We start from the raw sequence: 21,863 nt of genomic DNA on the forward strand, positions 1-21,863 counted from the left end.
CTGACGCGCGGTCCGACTCCCCGAAACGTAGTCCTACGATTGACGCGCGGTTCAACAACTGAAAATCAAAGTAAAAAAAAAACACGGATTTCTCCGCCGCAAAAAAATACTTGGTGCAAAAGTACAGGATGCCACATCAGAAAACCCTGCGTGTAATGACGGCCGGCTCAGGCGCTACATGCGGATTTACCCACTACGCGCTGTAACCTCTGCACCAGGTGTGAACCCCGCCGTATTGGCCGGCGACTGGTGCCAGCACCTCGGGGAGGGCACAGGTGAGACACAATTTGCCTGTGGCATTTTCCACACGTCACTAGTGGATCGCACAGCACTAGAATTATTACGTGACCTGTTGTGAGAGAAACCGCTGTGGAGGGAATGGTGCCAGACTGCGGTATTGGGGTCGCCCCGGCCGCGGCACTGGTGGTCGTGCACTATGTACCAGCCATAGAGGGGGTCCCTCAGCGCCGCGCACACAACCTGCCCATTGTATCCCCGGCCGCCTCCTCACTACTGACCCTCACCCCCCCTCTCCACATTCCCTCCTCCCCCTCCCTACTCACTGTCTTTTCGCGCAGGCGCACTGCCTTGTATCCGGGTCCTGCGTTCCCTTGGTCGGCGGGAAATGGCGCCCAGGATTTAGCAGCCGCGGTCCGTGGATACGGAGGACACCGGCCCCGGGGGAGGCCGAGAACAATATCGTAGCACCCTGTGGTTTCACCGCTTATCACCCGGAGGACGCCGGGACACTCCAGGTATGGGGTAATAGAGGCTGCGGATGGGGAGAGGCCTTCGGGGAAGAGAGGCCCGGGAATGGTCGGTGTGTGTACAGGTATCCCGCCTCCTCCGGTGCGGACACGGCCGTGTACAGTGCGGGGCCTGCAATAACCCGGACATGGCGGTGTGCGGGCAGGTGACGCCGCTGGCCCCACTGTGTGCATGGGGGCATATATATCATGTATGTGTGTAATCTATGTATTGGGCTGTGCGTATAGGTGGATTATACAGTGTTTATCTACAGGGCATGTATATACTGTGTATGTGTTATACAGTGTCCGGGGTATGAAATACAAATATGTATGGACCAGGGGTCTGTATTATATAATGTTTGTGTATGGGGGATGTGGGCACCCATTTTATAATGTTAGCGTGTGTGTATATATGTATGTATACTATATATATTTTACTGTATTCAGCCTGCTGGGCTTTACGCCCCTGTAAATGTGCCTTTGGGGATTTCCTCCACATGTGTATATCCATCCTATAGTGTATATCCATCCTATAGTGTATATCCATCCTATAATGTCCACCCTCCACCTGGGCCGTTACACCAGGGCGTAGTGAATATTGGCAGGGCCTGAAGTGACGCTCCCATCCATACACTTGCATCATGCATCCTTACGTGTGCAATATTACAGGCTCACTCCCATCTTTAGACGTTAACACCTGATGATGGGGATCCGACTGCTGGGTCCCAAACCAAAAATGTTTATCTGAAATAACCCCAGTCTGAATGAAGTGATGGCCGGCATGCGCACCTCTGCTGTAGTCACTCTACAGGACTGATGGTGACTTAAGGAAAGAAAAAAAAGTATTTAGCAACTTTACACACAGAGAAATGGGTGCTGGACATCACTTTGTAGAGGACAGGAGCGTCTTGAGGGCCCAGTACAGTACGCAGGGTACCAGAATAACATGGAGCCACAGCAGCTCCTCCTGACGCTGGTAAACAGTTATACAGAACGTGTAGTACTGCACTGTGCTGCAGGAGGCGCTGATAGACTTATCAGTGCATGCACATCACTAAGGTGTTTATAGTGACCGTGGTGATTGGCTGCATCCTCCTGTCATTCACATGTGCCGTAGATCGAGTCTCTCTCTGACATTGTACTGTAGTGTGTCGTTACAATGTCTCAGGAAAGTCCATTGCAAGCTGAAAATATTGTTTCCTGGGGCCATTACACTTGTCATTGAAGGTGAGGTGTGCAGAAGGCACATTACAAAGGTTTCCACTTTTTGAAAAAATTTGAGGAGATGTGTGTAATTGGGATTGTCCTTTCAATGGGCTGGTGCAATCCGATCTTACTGTGCAGACTACAGAGTGGTTTCTGCCATCCACCTGCTGAGCACAGGCTGCCAGTCATTGCATGGTATGTTGGGTACTGTTGTGTGCTCAGTCTTTAGTGTTATCTCCGATATTTTTTTCCTCTTTCCAGTGCTCTGCTATGGTACAAGATATTCCCCACTTCTGTAGGGGCACATTCCAATAATGACCTACACCGCTGTGTTCCCCAATTTGGACAGACCCATTACTCTAAGCACTTCCACGTTAGTTAGCTGATTGTAAGTAGGGTTCAGCGAATTTGTTCGGGTTCCCTCTTATTCAGCAAGCTATAGCGCTTACCGAATAAGCTGCAGAGGGAACCCGGCTTCCTGGATCGCGCCGGCTTATCGGCGTCACGGCTCTGTGACAGCACATGCATGGGCAGCCTGGAGTGTGTGTATATGTGTGTGTATATATATATATATATACATACATACATACATACACATATATATATATATATATATATATATATATATATATATATATATATATATATATATATATATACATACATACATACATACATACATACATACATACATACATACATACATACATACATACATACATACATACATACATACATACATACATACATACATACATACATACTTTTCATTCTGTGACAAAGACCGCTGTGTCGGTGGAACCGCGTCGCTTGCCTCATACAGTGCTATGGTGTTGTCCCAGGAGTTACTCTGATTTTACCATGTTGGATTAAAGTTTTACATTTTACAAGAATCTGGAACCATTTTTTATTTTTTTTCCTTTGTGGAGTCTCAGTACGTCTTATCAGGACGGAGTTCCGGGTTTCTTTCATTTATCGGTGAGCTGGCTTTTTTTGTCTTTTCTTTTGTCCATATATGTTTTAGGAGTCAGCGTTGGTCCATTTTATACCGACTCAACCAAAATGGACACTGACTCCCAACTCCACAGCCCTGAGTGTAACCCATTTTCTTCAAGTTATGATTCCTAAAGTACCAAATAAGGAACTCTTTATTCTAAAGTATTCAAGTGTGAGTATTCTTTAATAAAACAACTGCTTCATTGATCAATAGCTATCATTTCATTACTCATGCAATACTTTGGATTCGTTGTACTCTAAAACATTACTTCCTGTGTCTTTTTGGTTTTTTTTGTCTTTAGTTGAGATATTGTGTGCCTGTGTATAGTATTAAGCCAATAGTGAAGAGAGAACGATCTCCAGCATGGATTTTCATAGAAATAAAACATCAATTTTATTGGAAACATATTTAAGACCATAATTAGGCTATATGGAAATGGGGTCTCTGGTGGTCCAAACTGACGCATTTCGACCAGTCAGGTCTCATTCATGGTATATACCATGAATAAGACTTGAATTGTCGAATATGGTTTCTGCACCTTTTCTGCTCCTTTTCTGCTCCTGTTATTTAAATTACTTGTGCTTTTTTTTTTCATTGCACTTTTGTGAAACTTTTTGCCTTTTTTACATGTTTTTGCCTTTTGTTGTTGTCATGCTTTAAATAAAGCTGCTTTGTTTTCGATACTTCCTAGTACTTGTCTTTGACATAACTTTATCGATATACTTAGGTGCATATTACATGTGTTTTTGATGCGTTTCCTCATCGTACGCGCAAGAGAAATTGACATGTGGCTTTGAAACGTACGCACCGCAGGTCAGTTTACTCTGTTACTCTGTTTAAAAAGCACAGTGGGCCGGACATTTGTAGAAATCCCATTCACTTTCCTGGAACTGTGAGATGCTGCATTTTTGACGCAGCAAAAATGCACCAAAAGCGCATTGTGAGAACGTAGCCTTAAAGGGAAAAAAAAGACTGAGTGAGATCAACGTTCTCCTCAATCCTGGCCGCTAAAATGGGGTGTCAGCTGTATAACAGTCTGCACTTGCAGCTGGTGGAGCAGCCACACCTCTATCACTGCAACATACTATTACGACTGCTAAATCCATAGGTGCCTTTGCATAATAGTATTTCCCAGTACTGATAGCTATGGATTACTCTCAACAGTCACCTTTTTATGCAAGCTGACAGAATTAAATGAAGGCACTTCTATATATTGTGCTTTTTCTGCTTTCTTGTTGACAGATATGAAAAATGTAAACAAACCAGGAAAAGATGTTGTCCAAGGGCCTGAGATCAATAGAAGCCATTGGGTCCATACTGCAATAGGGAAACCTGGCTGATCTTTGTACGTGTCACATAGGCAAGCACTGCCATGCTATCTGTGCCATGTGCCTGTCAGGGATGTCCTTATTAGAGGCAGGATTACAATGATTGGTAACACCTCCATACACAGCTGATAACATAGGATCCACCAATCTGAAGCTGTCCCCACTCCCTTTACCTTTTTACCATTAGATGATTCAATACAAAACATAGGGTCAGAGTCTGTTTATTGCTGCTAATGTACATGTTTCCTGATACAGGCGGGCTAAAATGGCTCCAGGGACCAGTGTGAAAATTGCAAGATTTTTATTTTTAATACAGATTGTGATATGAAAAACAACTTGGCAAAAAGAAGCAAAATCACGATTTAAATAAATCATTTTGTGATAACATATCAGCTCTTCTGACTTTTTGTTAATGCAATTAATTAATAAACTAAACCTTTTTGGATGAATTTCTTAGATCTATGTTGTGCCCTTCCAATATTATTACTCCTTGCAATGTGTAAATAAGTGACCACGGGGTGTTAACATTGCCATTGTTGATGGGGTGTGTGCCTGCAGTCTGATGCTGGCAGCACTGATTGAGGTGTCAGACTGTGTCTCTTGACAGTGGTCCTATTTATCTTGCCTTATGGCTGTAGTTTATAGCACTACTCATCTATTTTTTTACCATGTACAAGACCATTAATTAGATCAGGGTCACACCAGGGAAGATTCTCTCTGAGAAAGTTGGATCGATTTATGGTAATGACACTCCAATCAAACTCTGATCTGTGTTTGATCACAGTGTCGGCTTAGTGTGATCCAATTCTCGCTCAGAGAATCGTAGCACAGGTGAGGAGAAGATGGAGAACAAGATTTCTCTATCTTCTCCATTCTGTGAGGCTGCGGAAATCAGACTGCACCCATAGACTTGAATGGCTGAGTGATCCGCTGATCCAATTTTTTTTCTTTTCTTCCTTGTTTCCTGTTTTTCCTCATGCCGAATCTGTATGAAAAAAAACAAACCCCCCCAAAAAAACAGCTGATCAGCACTGCTCCATAGTATAACATCGGTCTGAGTGCTATTCAAGAAAACATCATCAGATAGTTTTTTCTTTTCTGGCATTATTGGATTATGTGGCTTCTTATAACTTCTGCTCTGAAATTTTAGTTACATCCATTTTTAGTAAACCTTGGTGAAAACCAGCATTTTTGACACTATAACTACCACAAGTAATGTTCTCTAATTTTCTGGCTATTGTATTGCATATCTTATTAAAGGCAACCTGTCACCAGGTTTTGCTACCCCATCCGAGAGCAGCATGATGTAGGAAAAGAGACCCTGGTGTAACACTTAGTTTACTGTGTGCAGCAGTTGTGACACTGAGTCACAGCACCGCTCAGATACACAAGCTCCGTCCCGGAATTCCACCGGATGATATAGTGCGGCTTTCACTATCGACTACTTTTACAGTGGGACCTACATCTGCTATTCATCTCGTATACAAAGATAAAGACTTTTTCTTGAGAAAGGCCAGCAAGCCGAAACGTTGAAAATATGAATATATGTCTGTAAAGAATTGAAAAGAGTGAACTAAAAATTTTGGAGGGGCGAGTCCCACTATCTTGATAAAAATTATTGATAAAAATTGTTACAATTATCTAGTGTGCCGGAGTTTATTCACTCTTAGGGTACCGTCTCACATAACGATTTACCAACGATCACGACCAGCGATACGACCTGGCCGTGATCGTTGGTAAGTGGTTGTGTGGTCGCTGGGGAGCTGTCACACAGTCAGCTCTCCAGCGACCAACGATGCCGAAGTCCCCGGGTAACCAGGGTAAACATCGGGTTACTAAGCACAGGGCCGCACTTAGTAACCCGATGTTTACCGTGGTTACCAGCGTAAAAGTAAAAAAAAAAACAAACGGTACATACTCACATTCCGGTGTCTGTCCCCCGGCGTTCTGCTTCTCTCCACTGTGTCTGTGCCAGCCGGAAAGCACAGCGGTGACGTCATCGCTGTGCTCGCTTTCCGGCCGGCGCTCACAGTGCAGAGAAGCAGAACGCCGGGGGACAGACACCGGAATGTAAGTATGTACTGTTTTTTTTTTTTTTTTTTTACTTTTACGCTGGTAACCACGGTAAACATCGGGTTACTAAGCGCGGCCCTGCGCTTAGTAACCCGATGTTTACCCTGGTTACAAGCGAACGCATCGCTGTCACACACAACGATCCAGCGATGACAGCGGGAGATCCAGCGACGAAAGACAGTTCTAAACGATCTGCTACGACGTACGATTCTCAGCAGGGTCCCTGATCGCTGCTGCGTGTCAGACACAGCGATATCGTATGGATATCGCTGGAACGTCACGGATCGTACCGTCGTAGCGACAAAAGTGCCACTGTGTGACGGTACCCTTACTGAGTTTTTAGATGTAGGAAAGCTCATAATAAACCACACCAGGCTCTCTATGTACATTGTCTATTGACAGTGAGCTGCTTATCAGGATTGTGGGCAGAGTTGGACAACTTTGCAGGATGCAGCTAATCTGGGTAGCGATAATCGCCTAGTGATAAAACATTCACTTTATATCATGAAATCTGTCTCTCAGCTCCTACCCTATGCTGACATCAGATTACATAGCATAAAACTGCTGACATATTCCATTTAATGATAGTCCCATGAAAAAACTTGTTGGTACCCTTCTGTTAAAGTAAGAAAAACACAGAATGTTCACTGAAATAACTTGAAGCTGGCAAAAGTAATATTCAATTTAAGTTTACTAAATATCAGCTAATGGAAATCAGACATTGCTTTTGAATTGTGGTTCAATAGAAAAAAATAAAGAAAAACTAATGAAGGCTGCTTGGACAAAAGTGATAGACTTTCAGTGAAGGGACCATCATATGCAAATTAACCCTTTGATTAGTTGATGGGGCATTTCCCCAGATTAGTCTTCACTCAGCAAGTTATTCCCTTGAATGTGGCTTTCTTCACCAATTTCATTGTGCCTCTGAAGGGTGTGCGCTTCCCAGCTTCAGAGGCGCACTGCACATGTCTGGAGGTAGAAAAGAATCCTGATGTCAATGGAGAAGCTGAAGATGAAGATTCTCCTCTTCCAGATATGCGCAGTGCGCCCCTGAAGCTGGGAAGCATACACCAGGCTTCACAGGCACAATGACTTGTATGAAATAAAGCTGCGCGCATGCGTATGATATACAGAGAGTTGGCGATGAGTCTCTTTCAAACTGTGTTCATGCCCACAGGGGCCTGGAAACATGCTGAGTTGGACGGCTAAACTGGGGAAACATGCCCCATTGAGTAGTTAAAGGGTTAATTTGCATTTGATAAACATACTTTAGCAGTACTTTTTTCTAATGATTTGTTTGTGTCAAACATAATAAAGGTCAAAGACTGCCTGTCATTTCCAAACAGAAAACAGGTGTGAACAGGTGCAAGCTAAGAGTAGCCACCTCCATCTATAACTAACAAAGCTGCACTCTAACGCTACAACATGCAAACATATGTATGAAATATGAATCTCATTACTGCTCTAGAAAATAGGTTAAAATAAAGATACTTAGCTCATAAATTTTCCAATTCATGTATGCCCAACAGCCAACGACAAGGTGATCCTCTTTGCTGGGAATAATAAGGGTATCTGCACACATTGCGGATTTGCCTGCGGATCCGCAGCGGATTGGCCGCTGCAGATTCGCAGCTGTTTTCCATCAGGTTTACAGTACCATGTAAACCTATGGAAAACCAAATCCGCTGTGCCCATGGTGCAGAAAATACAGCGCAGAAGCGCTGCGTTGTATTTTCCGCGGCATGTCAATTCTTTATGCGAATTCTGCAGTGTTTTACACCTGCTCCTCAATAGGAATCCGCAGGTGTAAAACCGCAGGTGAAATCCATGCAAAAAACGCACGAAAACCGCAGGTAAAATGCTGTGCGTTTTACCTGCAGATTTTTCAAAAACGGTGCGGAAAAATCCCCACACGAATCTGCAACGTGTGCACATAGCCTAAAAGGGACTGTTAGCAGGGCTCTGGAGTCGTTACGTCTAACCTCTGACTCATAAATTTCCCTGACTCAGACTCCACAGCACTGCCTCACTACTGTGCATGTACATAAAGTGCAGCACAGATTCATCTCAACTAAAAACTTAGATCAGGAGCAAAACATTTATAGGACATTTCCTAATTTTCCCAAATTAAGAAAAAGTTTACAGCACATACTTCATTGAACTACTGGTCCCAATTTATTATATAGATACATCAAAGTAGCCCCAAAACATAACCGAGCCTCCTCTGTGTTTCACAGTAGGTACAATGTTCTTTAGCTGATGTGCCTTGGCAGAAGCTCCAGGTTTCTCATCTGTCCAGAGGACATTCTCCCAGAAGCTTTGTGTCTTGTCCAATATACCATCCACCTCTCGTGTCTCCCCTTTTCCTCATAGTTTGTAAGCTTGCGAGCAGGGCCCTCATTCCTCCTGGTATCTATTTTGAACTGTGATTTCTGTTATGCTGTAATGTCTATTGTCTGTACAAGTCCCCTCTATAATTTGTAAAGTGCTGCGGAATATGTTGGCACTATATAAATAAAAATTATTATTATTATTATTAATATACAATTTGGCAAATTCCAGATTTGCTTCATGATTTACTTTCAAGAGTGGTTTCTTCCTCTGTCATCGTCCTTGAAGTCCTTTGTCCAAGACATTGATGGATTGTGCGATCTTACACTGATGTTCCTTGACCTTGGAGTTCACCTCTAATCTTTTTGGATGTTGTTCTGGGCTCTTTGGTACTATTCGTGATATGCATCTCTTCAATTTATCATCAATATTCCTCTTGAAGCCATGTCCAGGGAGGTTTGCTACAGTCCAATAAACCTTAAACTTCTGAATAATATGAACAACTGTAATAACAAGAATATGAAGCTGTTTGGAGATGTCTTATAGCTTTTACCTTGTTTGTCTATAATTTTCTTTCTAATCTCCTGAGACAACAATGCTCTTGCTTGTCTTTTCTCCATGTTCAGTGCGGTACCAAACAGAACAGTGACTACTTTTCACCCTCTAAATGGCCAGACTGACAGATTACAAGTAGACACCTGTGATGCTAATTACTGGACACACCTTAGTTTAACATGTTCCTCTGATCAAATTAATTTCAATCTTTTCTAGGGATACCATCATGGTTTTTCCATGTGATTTTTCATTATTCGTTTTTCTCTTGATTCAAAAGCAATGTTTAGTTTTGTCTAGCTGATAATCTGTAAATTTAAATACACTGCGTGCAGAATTATTAGGCAAGTTGTATTTTGATCACATGATACTTTTTATACATGTTGTCCTACTCCAAGCTGTTCAGGCTTGAGAGCCAACTACCAAATAAGTAAATCAGGTGATTTGCATCTCTGTAAGGAGGAGGGGTGTTGTCTAATGACATCAACACCCTATATAAGGTGTGCTTAATTATTAGGCAATAGTGTTGAGCGATACCGTCCGATACTTGAAAGTATCGGTATCGGAAAGTATCGGCCGATACCGGCAAAGTATCGGATCCAATCCGATACCGATACCAATACAAGTCAATGGGACTCAAGTATCGGACGGTATTCCTGATGGTTCCCAGGGTCTGAAGGAGAGGAAACTCTCCTTCAGGCCCTGGGATCCATATAAATGTGTAAAAGAAAGAATTAAAATAAAAAATATCGCTATACTCACCCTCCGACGCAGCCTGGACCTCAGCGAGGGAACCGGCAGCGTTGTTTGTTTAAAATTCGCGCTTTTACTTGGTTACGTGAAGTCCCGGCTTGTGATTGGTCAGGGCGGCCATGTTGCCGGGACGCGGACCAATCACAGCAAGCCGTGACGAAATTACGTCACGGCTTGCTGTGATTGGTCCGCGTCCCGGCAACATGGCCGCCATTAACCAATCACAAGCCGTGACGTCACGGGAGGCTGGACACGCGCGCTTTTTAAAATGGGCGCGTGTCCAGCCTCCCGTGACGTCCCGGCTTGTGATTGGTTGACCGCGGCGCAACCAATCACAAGCCGGGAGGCTGGACACGCGCGCATTTTAAAACTTTAAAATGCGCGCGTGTCCAGCCTCCCGTGACGTCACGGCTTGTGATTGGTTGCGTCTCCCATGTGACTGCGACGCAACCAATCACAAAGCCGGGACGTAATTTTAAAATCCTTAAGGACCTGAAATTACGTCACGGCTTGCTGTGATTGGTTGCGTCGCCCATGTGACTGCGACGCAACCAATCACAACGCCGGAACGTAATTTTAAAATCCTGAAGGACCTGAAATTACGTCACGGCTTGCTGTGATTGGTTGCGTCCCGGTCACATGGGCGGCACGCAACCAATCACAAGCCGGGACTCACGTAAAGGAAAGAAAAGCGCGAATTTTAAACAAAGAACGCTGCCGCTTCCCTCGGTAAGGTGCAGGCTGCGTCGGAGAGGTGAGTATAGCAATATTTTTTATTTTAATTCTCTCTTTTACACATTTTTACATTAATGTTGTTTCGAAACCGATACCCGATATCACAAAAATATCGGATCTCGGTATCGGAATTCCGATACAGCAAGTATCGGCCGATGCCCGATACTTGCAGTATCGGAATGCTCAACACTATTAGGCAACTTCCTTTCCTTTGGCAAAATGGGTCAGAAGAGAGATTTGACGGGCTCTGAAAAGTCCAAAATTGTGAGATGTCTTGCAGAGGGATGCAGCAGTCTTGAAATTGCCAAACTTTTGAAGCGTGATCACCAAACAATCAAGCGTTTCATGGCAAATAGCCAACAGGGTCGCAGGAAGCGCTGGGCAAAAAAGGCGCAAAATATCTGCCCACGAATTGAGGAAAATCAAGCGTGAAGCTGCCAAGATGCCATTTGCCACCAGTTTTGCCATATTTCAGAGCTGCAACGTTACTGCAGTAACAAAAAGCACAAGGTGTGCGATACTCAGGGACATGGCCAAGGTAAGGAAGGCTGAAAAACGACCACCTTTGAACAAGAAACATAAGATAAAACATCAAGACTGGGCCAAGAAATATCTTAACACTGACTTTTCAAAGGTTTTATGGACTGATGAAATGAGAGTGACTCTTGATGGGCCAGAGTCTGGATCAGTGAAGGGCAGAGAGCTCCACTCTGACTCAGACGCCAGCAAGGTGGAGGTGGGGTACTGGTATGGGCTGGTATTATCAAAGATGAACTTGTGGGACCTTTTCGGGTTGAGGATGGAGTGAAGATCAACTCCCAGACCTACTACCAGTTTCTGGAAGACAACTTCTTCAAGCAGTGGTACAAGAAGAAGTCGGTATCGTTCAAGAAAAGCATGATTTTCATGCAGGACAATGCTCCATCACATGCCTCCAACTACTCCACAGCGTGGCTGGCCAGTAAAGGTCTCAAAGAAGAAAAAATAATGACAAGGCCCCCTTGTTCACCTGATCTGAACCCCATAGAGAACCTATGGTACCTCATAAAATGTGAGATCTACAGGGAGGGAAAACAGTCCACCTCTTGGAACAGTGTCTGGGAGGCTGTGGTGGCTGCTGCACGCAATGTTGATCATAAACAGATCAAGCAACTGACAGAATCTATTAAGGAAAGGCTGCTGAGTGTCATCATTTAGGCTACGTTCACATTTGCCTTGTTGTGTGCTGCGTCGGCGACGCAACGCACGCAAAAACGCATGCAAAAGGCAGCGTTTTGTGACGCATGCGTTCATTTTTATAGCGCAAAAAAAAATGCAACATGCTGCGTCCTTTGCGCCCTGACGCTTGCGCCAAAAAAATATCTAATATCTGTTTATATCTAAATTTTGTGCAGTTATGTTGGTTTAGCTGGTGAAAATAAACAAGTGAGATGGGAATATATTTGGTTTTTATTAAGTTGCCTAATAATTCTGCACAGTAATAGTTACCTGCACAAACAGATATCCTCCTAAGATAGCCAAATCTAAAAAAAAAAAAACACTCCAACTTCCAAAAATATTAAGCTTTGATATTTATGAGTCTTTAGTGTTGATTGAGAACATAGTTACATAGTTATTAAGGTTGAAGGAAGACTTTAAGTCCATCTAGTTCAACCCATAGCCTAACCTAACATGCCCTAACATGTTGATCCAGGGGAAGGCAAAAAAAACCCATGTGGTAAGAGTAAGGGTACTGTCACACAGTGCAATTTTGATCGCTACGACGGCACGATCCGTGACGTCGCAGCGTCGTATGATTATCGCTCCAGCGTCGTAGACTGCGGTCACACTTTGCAATCACGGCGCTGGAGCGATGCCGAAGTCCCCGGGTAACCAGGGTAAACATCGGGTTACTAAGCGCAGGGCCGCGCTTAGTAACCCGATGTTTACCCTGGTTACCAGCGTAAACGTAAAAAAACAAACAGTACATACTCACATTCCGGTGTCTGTCCCCCGGCGTTCTGCTTCTCTGCACTGTGTAAGCACCATAGCCGGAAAGCAGAGCGGTGACGTCACCGCTGTGCTCGCTTTCCGGCCGGCAGGCGCTCACAGTGCAGAGAAGCTGAGACACCGGAGGACAGACACCGGAATGTGAGTATGTACTGTTTGTTTTTTTTTACGTTTACGCTGGTAACCAGGGTAAACATCGGGTTACTAAGCGCGGCCCTGCGCTTAGTAACCCGATGTTTACCCTGGTTACAAGCGAACACATCGCTGGATCGGTGTCACACACAACGATCCAGCGATGTCAGCGGGTGATCAAGCGACGAAAGAAAGTTCCAAACGATCTGCTACGACGTACGATTCTCAGCAGGGTCCCTGATCGCTGCTGCGCGTCAGACACTGCGATATCGTTATGATATCGCTAGAACGTCACGAATCGTACCGTCGTAGCGATGAAAATGGCACTGTGTGACAGTACCCTAAGCTCCATCATGGGGAAAAAAATTCCTTCCCGACCCCACATACGGCAATCAGACTAGTTCCCTGGATCAACGCCTTATCAAGGAATCTAATATATATACCCTGTAATATTATACTTTTCCAGAAAGGTATCCAGTCCCCTCTTAAATTGAAGCAATGAGTCACTCATTACAACATCATACGGCAGAGAGTTCCATAGTCTCACTGCTCTTACAGTAAAGAATCTGCGTCTGTTATTATGCTTAAACCTTTTTTCCTCCAGACGTAGAGGATGCCCCCTTGTCCCTGTCACCGGTCTATGATTAAAAAGATCATCAGAAAGGTCTTTGTACTGTCCCCTCATATATTTATACATTAACATAAGATCACCCCTTAGCCTTCGTTTTTCCAAACTAAATAGCCCCAAGTGTAATAACCTATCTTGGTATTGCAGACCCCCCAGTCCTCTAATAACCTTGGTCGCTCTTCTCTGCACCCGCTCCAGTTCAGCTATGTCTTTCTTATACACCGGAGACCAGAACTGTGCACAGTATTCTAAGTGTGGTCGCACTAGTGACTTGTATAGAGGTAAAATTATGTTCTCCTCATGAGCATCTATGCCTCTTTTAATGCATCCCATTATTTTATTTGCCTTTGTAGCAGCTGCCTGACACTGGCCACTGAATGAGTTTGTCATCCACCCATACACCCAGGTCTTTTTCATTGACGGTTTTGCCCAGAGTTGTTGATCAATAATAAAAATAATCCTCTAAAATACAACTTGCCTAATAATTCTGCACACAGTGTAAAATGACAGTCACTGCTGTGGGGTGTGTGTGTGTGTGTATATGTGTGTATATATATATATATATATATATATATATATATATATATATATATATATATATACACACACACACACACACACACACACACACACACACACACACACACACACACACACACACACACACACACACACACACACACACACACACACACACCAATTTTGTTCACGTATGTATGTATAGGATATCTAAACACCGTAATAATAATTTTGCCGTTCATGAGTAAGCAAGTATGAGCGTTCAGGTGTGGTCATATTAGTTGTCCTCCAGCTGTCCCAAGAACATGCATTAGAGATGCTGGGGGAGATATTGAGGATAACCATAAATGCTGCTGATAATCGGTGGCGTGCACTGGGAGGGTGTGAAGTGGGACAGTGGTGTTTCTCTATCGCTTCACTGGGGGACACAGGAAACCATGGGGGGGTGTATGCTGCAATTTTCTAATGCATCACTTTTTTGCACAATTGAGGGCAGATACCTTTATTATTCAGTAATTAATAAAAATAGCAAAAAGGCAGAGATGCTTTCCTGCCTAGGCCTCCAAACAAATGCACTATCAGGATGCAGTGGACCCATGTGGTTAAGATGGCGGCAACACAGGTGCGGAAATACCCATGAGGCAGCCACTCACAGCCTACCAAACTAATGGAGGAGGTGGCTGCTTGGCATATGACTGCACATAAGAGACTTGTATGTGGCGCTGTTCACACAATGGGAATGCACAGCATCCAGGCTAACAGCCTAGTAGTGACGCCCTTCTATTAGCTCAGGCGGGCCTGCCCAGCGCTATTAAGATGCATCCCATGTGAACAGACACCACAGTTTACAAGACAATCTCTGAATCCTCTTTTTGTGCTAGTATTGTTACTCAGTAATTAATGCAAAGATATGTGAGCCTTCTATTGCCTTTTAATTTTTTTTATTCTTTTGTAGCTTTTATGTGGCAATCATAAAGATGAGGCTAAGGACGCGGAAGGGGTCTCCGCGCAGCAGTCACGGTCCTGCCGGGCGCACTGCACGTACTAAGAGGAAGCACTCGGAAGAAGAGGAGGAGGAGGAGAGCTCACCTCTTGCAGAAAAGTTGTCTAAACCAGACACTGGTCTGCTGTCCACCATCAAAAATTTCATCAAAGGCAGCACAGCAAAGGTAAGTCTGAGGCCTGTGTCAGTATGGGCGTCTTGTTTGAGAAGTCTTAGAAAAATGTGAAGATTATTTGTAATGGTGCGATGGTGGCTTATGTCTAGTCGATATGCCATAAGTCTTTACTAACAGTACTCCTTTTAACTACTTAAAGGGAACCTGTCAGCAGGATTGTGCTCAGTAACCTACAGACAGTGTCAGGTCGGAGTCTTCATGTGGTGCTCTGAATATCGTCGGTTCTCTCCTTAATCGGCTTAATTCCACTAACCTAACTGCTTGTCCGCCTCAATTCCCCATTGACCCCAGCTTCTAATCCTGGCTATTAAAACAGGGGGCAGCAATTGATATAGCGCCAGTTCTGTAAATGTGCAGCTGAATGTTCCTACTGGCTAATCAGAAATAATTTTGCCGCTCTTTGAGAACAAACCCGAAGGGTCCCCATACACACAAGACTAATGTCGGCCGTATCAATCTATATCAACAGGTTCAGATAAAAATCTAATGTACATGTGGGTGCTGACCAACTAATGGTTGGGTGAGATGTTGATCGCAATGTCTGATTTTTGGACTGCTGATCATTGTTCTCCTGGGGGATGAGCCAATGTGTTAGCCAGAGTCACAGAGATAACAGGAGCGTTGGCCGAACGATTGCTCTTATGTATGTGTTGGTCAGCTGAGATGGCCGTCAGCCATCGCACTATTGACTGAAAGCCTTCTAATGTGTATGGCCGACTTAACCCAGAGTGCAGCCATACACTAAAGAGATAATAGCACAACTTTCTATTACTAGGAGGATCGAGAGAACCCCGCAAAGAGGAGCAGGTTGGAGCGAGACCTCGATAACAACCTCATCACCTCAACTCCACGTACCGGTGACAAATCAAGCAAGCCCATTGCACGCGTCCGGCGGAAAAGTCAAGTAAATGGAGGTAGACATAATGCTTTATCCTTCAGCTTTACTGAGAACGTGTTCACTTACTGTGTCAGTCACAAAATTACAACCAGTTCATCCTGTGATTCAGAAGCCAAACATATGGTACAAACTAATGTGTTCTAGAGTGCAGATTTCTGACCCCTACATCGGTGGAGACGCATTTTACCACAGCGGTCAGCGGCCTGCAACGCTCCAGCTGTTGTAAAACTACAACTCCACCCATGCAGAGACTCCTGGGAGAATGTCAAATGTTGGAACCCTCTTCTACATTATAGCAGTACCCCAGTGTTCCAGGGCTCTGATAATCTGTTTGATGGAATATTATCTATAGCTTTTGGCTTGTTTAGCATTCTGACAGACTCTTCTTATTGTAGAGGCTGCAAGTTACGAGGTGACCCCTCAACATCTAAAACAAAATGGAAAGCTGGACGATGCATCGGTTGCATCCAGCCCACCCAGGACCACACTGCTGGGGACCATTTTCTCCCCCGTCTTCAACTTTTTCTCACCAGCAAATAAAAATGGTGAGTGTTTATGTAAACTATATTATGTCTTCTACGTATTGTTGGTTTTGTATACAGTTCACTGTCACAGACCTCATTCATTTGAACCCCAAAATAAATCCATCTTTATCTCAGGCACGTCAGGATCAGACTCTCCCGGTCAAGCAGTGGAAGCTGAGGAAATAGTAAAACAATTGGAAATGGAGCAGGTGGACGAGATCAGCACCAGCACCACCACCTCCACTAATGGAACATCCTACCCCAGTCAGGGGCCACCTGTCCGTTCAGCAGCCACTAGCTGGCTGGATGCTGGTGAGAATGCCCCTGAGCGGGAAATCCCAACATTAACAGGTTGGTCTGCACTTAGTTTAGTTTTTGTAATGTAGTGTAATGTTGAGTACAAAGCTGCTTTACTTGCAACCTGTAATGTTCTGATAAATGTCTACTCCTTATTTGTTTACGTATTTGCTGTAGGTTTTAGTTCACTTTCCACAACCACCATTGATATAATTAATTATTTTAACTTTCCTTTTGCACAATTATCAATTTTAGATACAACAAAGTTATAAAATCTCATATCTGCTTTCTTTATACTACCCACCCCTCTTACATCTTCAACCCAACTCCTGGCTGGTTTCACCCAGGTTCCATTTTATCATATTTTTTTTTTCTTCTATAAAACAATAACTTTGATACTGCACTCTTGATCGGACAGTTTTTAGCTTGTTCTAATTGTTTGAACACTGCATCATGGCTTTCCCAGAATACATTTACGATTTAATTGTTCAGACAACCACCTTACAAAAAATCATTCACTTCCTCACACGCATACTCTTCTAACTTGTTTAGTCAATTTAACCTGTTGATCCTGATGTGTGGTTTTATTTATTTTTGCTTGTTTTTAGCCCCAGTGTCCCCAGACAGTGGTTACTCATCTGCCCATGCTGAAGCAGCATATGAGGAAGACTGGGAGGTGTTTGATCCGTGAGTTCCAGCATCTTTCATTTTTCATTTCCAGCTTTTTTGTTGTTGTTGCTGTTTTTGCACTCGATAGAAATACATATTCAAAACACTTTTTGTCCTCGTTTTCTGAATAATCTATATTTAGTTCGCTATTTCTTATAGCGGATCTGTTAACCGATTTCTTGATACAGATTGTAGTACTGTGTTTCTCGGATTATAAGATGAATTTTTTTCCCCTCAGATTTTGGTGGAAAATGGGGGAGGGGAGTGCGTCTTATAGTTGAAGTGTACCAAGGGTATGTGCACACGCTGCGGATTTTTCCGCAGCGGATTTGGAAAATCCGCAGTGCAAAACCACTGCGGTTTTCACTGCGGATTTTCTCGCGGTTTCTTCTGCGGATTCCTCTGCGGGTTTTCAACTGCACTTTCCTATTGGTGCTGGTTGAAAACCGCTGCGGAATCCGCACAAAGAATAGACATGCTGTGGAAAATAATCCTCTGCGTTTCCGTGCTGATTTTTCCCCAGCATGTGCACAGCGGGTTTTTTTTTCCCATAGGTTTATATGGTACTGTAAACTTTGGGAAAACTGCTGTGGATCCGCAACGTCAAATCCGCTGTGGATCCGCAGCAAAATCCGCAGCGTGTGCACATACCCTTATAGTTGTTATAGTGTACAGTCGTTATTTTCCCAGGCACTGTACCAATAAGTGTTGGATTGATTGTTGTAAGGGGCTAAGTCTCTTACAACACTGTGTATAGCCAATTTAAAATGCATTCTTGAGGGTAACAAACTCCCTTTTAAATAGACTAGATTTTAGACCTGGTGAGACTTGTAATTACTTTGAAAACCCATGTCAGTATAGCTTTATAATCTTAATTTTTAAGAAGAGTATTGAGTCCAAGCGTAGTTATTTTCCACTTACCCAACCTGACTGGTAGCTGCAGCTTGTATTGAGCAGTGTGAGATCTCTACAGGCAGGAGGAACACTGAGGAAATGTCAGTCTAGCTATAGAAACTCGAGTTTAACCGAAGGAAATACAGATCATGAAAACCACCAAAAAGCGTACAGGCTAGAATAGATTTAAAAAAATGCCTTTATTCTATAAAAGTAGCAAATGGTTACACAAAATTAAAATATATATACTAAAGTGCGTAAGACAGGACTACAAAAGAAAGCATAAATCGTATAATTGTAATCATTAGCAGCAACCTCAGAAGAATCAGTACAAAAATGCCTTTCTTTATCGCTTCATTGGGGGACACAGATAACCGTGGGGTGTATGCTGCTGCTGCTAGGAGGCTAACACTATGCAAAAAAGGAAAAGAACAATAGCCCCTCCCCGACAGTATACACCCACCGACAGGCACTGAGCACCTCAGTTTGTGCTTAATCTCTGTAGGAGGCGGACCTGGATCTCCCAGATCCGCAGCTAATCATTTTTTGCTTTCGCAGGTTTGTCGTGTTTTACTAATTATTTATTTTGTTTTTCAGATTCAACTTCTAGGGAATCAGGGTGTTAATTCATTCTGCCTTCCCATTATTAGCGGCTGAGCGAGCAGTGTGTTGTCACACACATCGCAACACTCAGGCCTGCTGGCAGGACATTTCTCCCCTGTGCCTTCATTGGTGCCTCAGGGTGAGTTTGGTGGCCGGTCCTTGCCGAATTTCCTCCTCACCCCTCTCCTCGGACAGGGCTGAGAGGGAGATGGTAGTCACCAGCACTGACCTCCCCAAACCCCCCGCTATTTCTCTAAGGGGGTTGATGCAGTCTCCTGGAAGAGGGTTCTTCTCTCCAGCGTCCCTGCCTTCCCTTGGGCCCCTGGACGGCCCTCATACAGCGCTGAAGATCAAGGTAATGAAGATATATCGGGGGGGGGGGGGGGGGGATTTTTGTTTGTATTACACGCTGGCTCCCTTCCCTCCCCTGGACCTGTCAGCGCTGCCCTGCCGTCTATTCCATGCATTGTCCATTCAGCGCCGCGGCTCCCCTTTTTTACTTTCACTTTCCCTCAGTTCGGCCAGTCGGCCGCGCCTCCTAATCGCCCGCACTTTCTTGGCGCCCCTTCTGCCGCTGGACCTATCAGGCGATCCTCTCTTCTCGGTCATTTGCTGTGCGCTTAACCACTCCCCTCCTTCCCCACGAGGCCTCTATTCCTCCTCCATCTTGGATTCTGCTTCCTATCCGGACGCTACTCCACTCCGGGAGCACAGATACCGGCGCAGCTGCAGCTCTTTTCTTCCTGTACGGTAGGCTTTCATCCGTACCCTAGCAACCCTCCCCTGCAGTATATCATACTCCGGAGGCAGCGCTGCAGTAGTTTAGACTTACACAGGCAGAGCTTTCCAACCCTTTTTTTCTTACTATAAGCTCACAGCCTACATATGTCCAACTCTATTGGGGCTTCTGTTTCCAAACTCACCATCATTCATTTCTCTTGCTCACGCTGCAAGAAAGTGGTCAGCAGGTCAGTCGTCACCCTTCTGCCAATCCTGCAGTCCGCCTACCATGTCTGCACCGCAGGAAGCTTCCGTATCTCGGGATGAGTGCACTCCCCCAGAGTGGGCAGTTGCTATGTTTTAGTCAGTCTCTGACTTGACTAAAGTATCCCAATCTCGGGTCCAGGCGCTTGAACGACTTCCGCATCTAGCTACAGCCACCAGTGCTCCGACCGTCTCTCATGACGAGTCGCACGCACCTGTTGTCGACCCTCAGAAGAACGCTCCGGCCGGCTGTTCTAGAAAGAGGTCCCTGTCTGGCTCCTCCTCCAGCTCTCCGGGTCCCTCAGCAGTTCCCAAGCTGCTCCTCTCTTCTCAATTCCCCTCTTCAGAGGAGGACCTTGGGTCGGACATAGATTCCCAGTCCGGGTCTGACTCAGACCAGACGTCTGGCATACAGGCTATTGTGGATAGTCTCATCTTGGCTATCTCCCAAACTCTTAAGGTACCTTCACACGAAACGACATCGCTAGCGATCCGTGACGTTGCAGCGTCCTGGCTAGCGATATCGTTTCGTTTGACACGCAGCAGCGATCAGGATCCTGCTGTGATGTCGCTGAATAAAGTCCAGAACTTTATTTGGTCGTCCGATCGCTGTGTATCGTTGTGTTTGAAAGCAAAAGCAACGATACCAGCGATGTTTTACACTGGTAACCAGGGTAAACATCGGGTTACCAAGCGCAGGGCCGCGCTTAGTAACCCGATGTTTACCCTGGTTACCAGCGTAAAAGTAAAAAAAAAAAAACAGTACATGCTCACCTGCGCGTCCCCCAGCGTCTGCTTCCTGACACTTACTGAGCGCCGGCCCTAAAGTGAAAGTGAAAGCACAGCGGTGACGTCACCGCTGTGCTGTTAGGGCCGGAGCTCAGTCAGTGTCAGGAAGCAGACGCTGGGGGACGCGCAGGTGAGTATGTACTGTTTGTTTTTTTTACTTTTACGCTGGTAACCAGGGTAAACATCGGGTTACTAAGCGTGGCCCTGCGCTTAGCAACCCGATGTTTACCCTGGTTACCCGGGGACCTCAGCATCGTTGGTCGCTGGAGAGCGGTCTGTGTGACAGCTCTCCAGCGATCAAACAGCGACGCTGCAGCGATCGGCATCGTTGTCGCTATCGCTGCAGCGTCGCTTCGTGTGAAGGTACCTTTAAGCTGAAACAGGACAAGGTTCCCTCACGGATCCTTCTGTCTCCTTCAAACGGGTCAAGCGTCCTTCTCGCTCCTTTCCCGATCACGACGAATTTGAGTCTACCCTGTCTTAGCACTGGGAACATCCTGAGAAGCGCTTCCCAGGTAGAAAACACCTGGACGTATTATACCTGTTTAGTGCTGACCTTCTTGCCAAATGGGCAGAATCTCCAAAGGTGGACCCGCCGGTTTCCCGTCTTTCATCCAAGACGGTCCTGTCCTTACCTGACGGTGCGTCGCTTAAAGACGCTACGGACAGACAGATTGAGACTCTAGCCAAATCAGCTTTCGAGGCATCAGGAGCTTCCCTCTGCCCCAGTTTCGCCTCCACCTGGGTGGCAAAGGCCATTTCCGCCTGGGCCGAGATTCTTCGACGAGGCATTTTGGCTTCGGCTTCCCCACAGGAACTGGCTGATTTGGCGGACCAGATTGGCCACGCAGACAAATACGTTTTGGCTGCCTCCTTGGTGCAGCGGCCTGTTCCGCAAGGGCAAGTAGCAACATCATTGCGATACGCCACATTCTTTGGCTCAAAGCATGGAGCGCAGATACAACTTCTAAGAAGTCTCTCACCAACCTAGCCTTTCAGGGTTCCAGACTCTTTGGCTCTCGCTTAGACCAGATC

At 45.0% G+C, this 21,863-nt stretch overlaps 1 protein-coding gene across 1 annotated transcript in view; it reads left to right on the forward strand.

The window, feature by feature from the left end:
• Positions 1-369: 369 nt before the first annotated feature.
• The window catches only part of CTDSPL2 (CTD small phosphatase like 2), an 85,502-nt gene continuing 64,008 nt past the window's right edge, over positions 370-21,863 (forward strand). The window contains exons 1-6 of the mRNA XM_077263188.1: positions 370-755; positions 14,948-15,161; positions 15,946-16,084; positions 16,464-16,613; positions 16,728-16,943; positions 17,498-17,576. Coding sequence (XP_077119303.1) covers positions 14,970-15,161; positions 15,946-16,084; positions 16,464-16,613; positions 16,728-16,943; positions 17,498-17,576 — 776 coding nt within the window. The 5' untranslated portion in view covers positions 370-755; positions 14,948-14,969. The remainder of the gene's footprint in view (positions 756-14,947; positions 15,162-15,945; positions 16,085-16,463; positions 16,614-16,727; positions 16,944-17,497; positions 17,577-21,863) is intronic.

Source organism: Ranitomeya variabilis, chromosome 5, assembly GCF_051348905.1.
Source record: "Ranitomeya variabilis isolate aRanVar5 chromosome 5, aRanVar5.hap1, whole genome shotgun sequence".
Classification (NCBI taxonomy): domain Eukaryota; kingdom Metazoa; phylum Chordata; class Amphibia; order Anura; family Dendrobatidae; genus Ranitomeya; species Ranitomeya variabilis.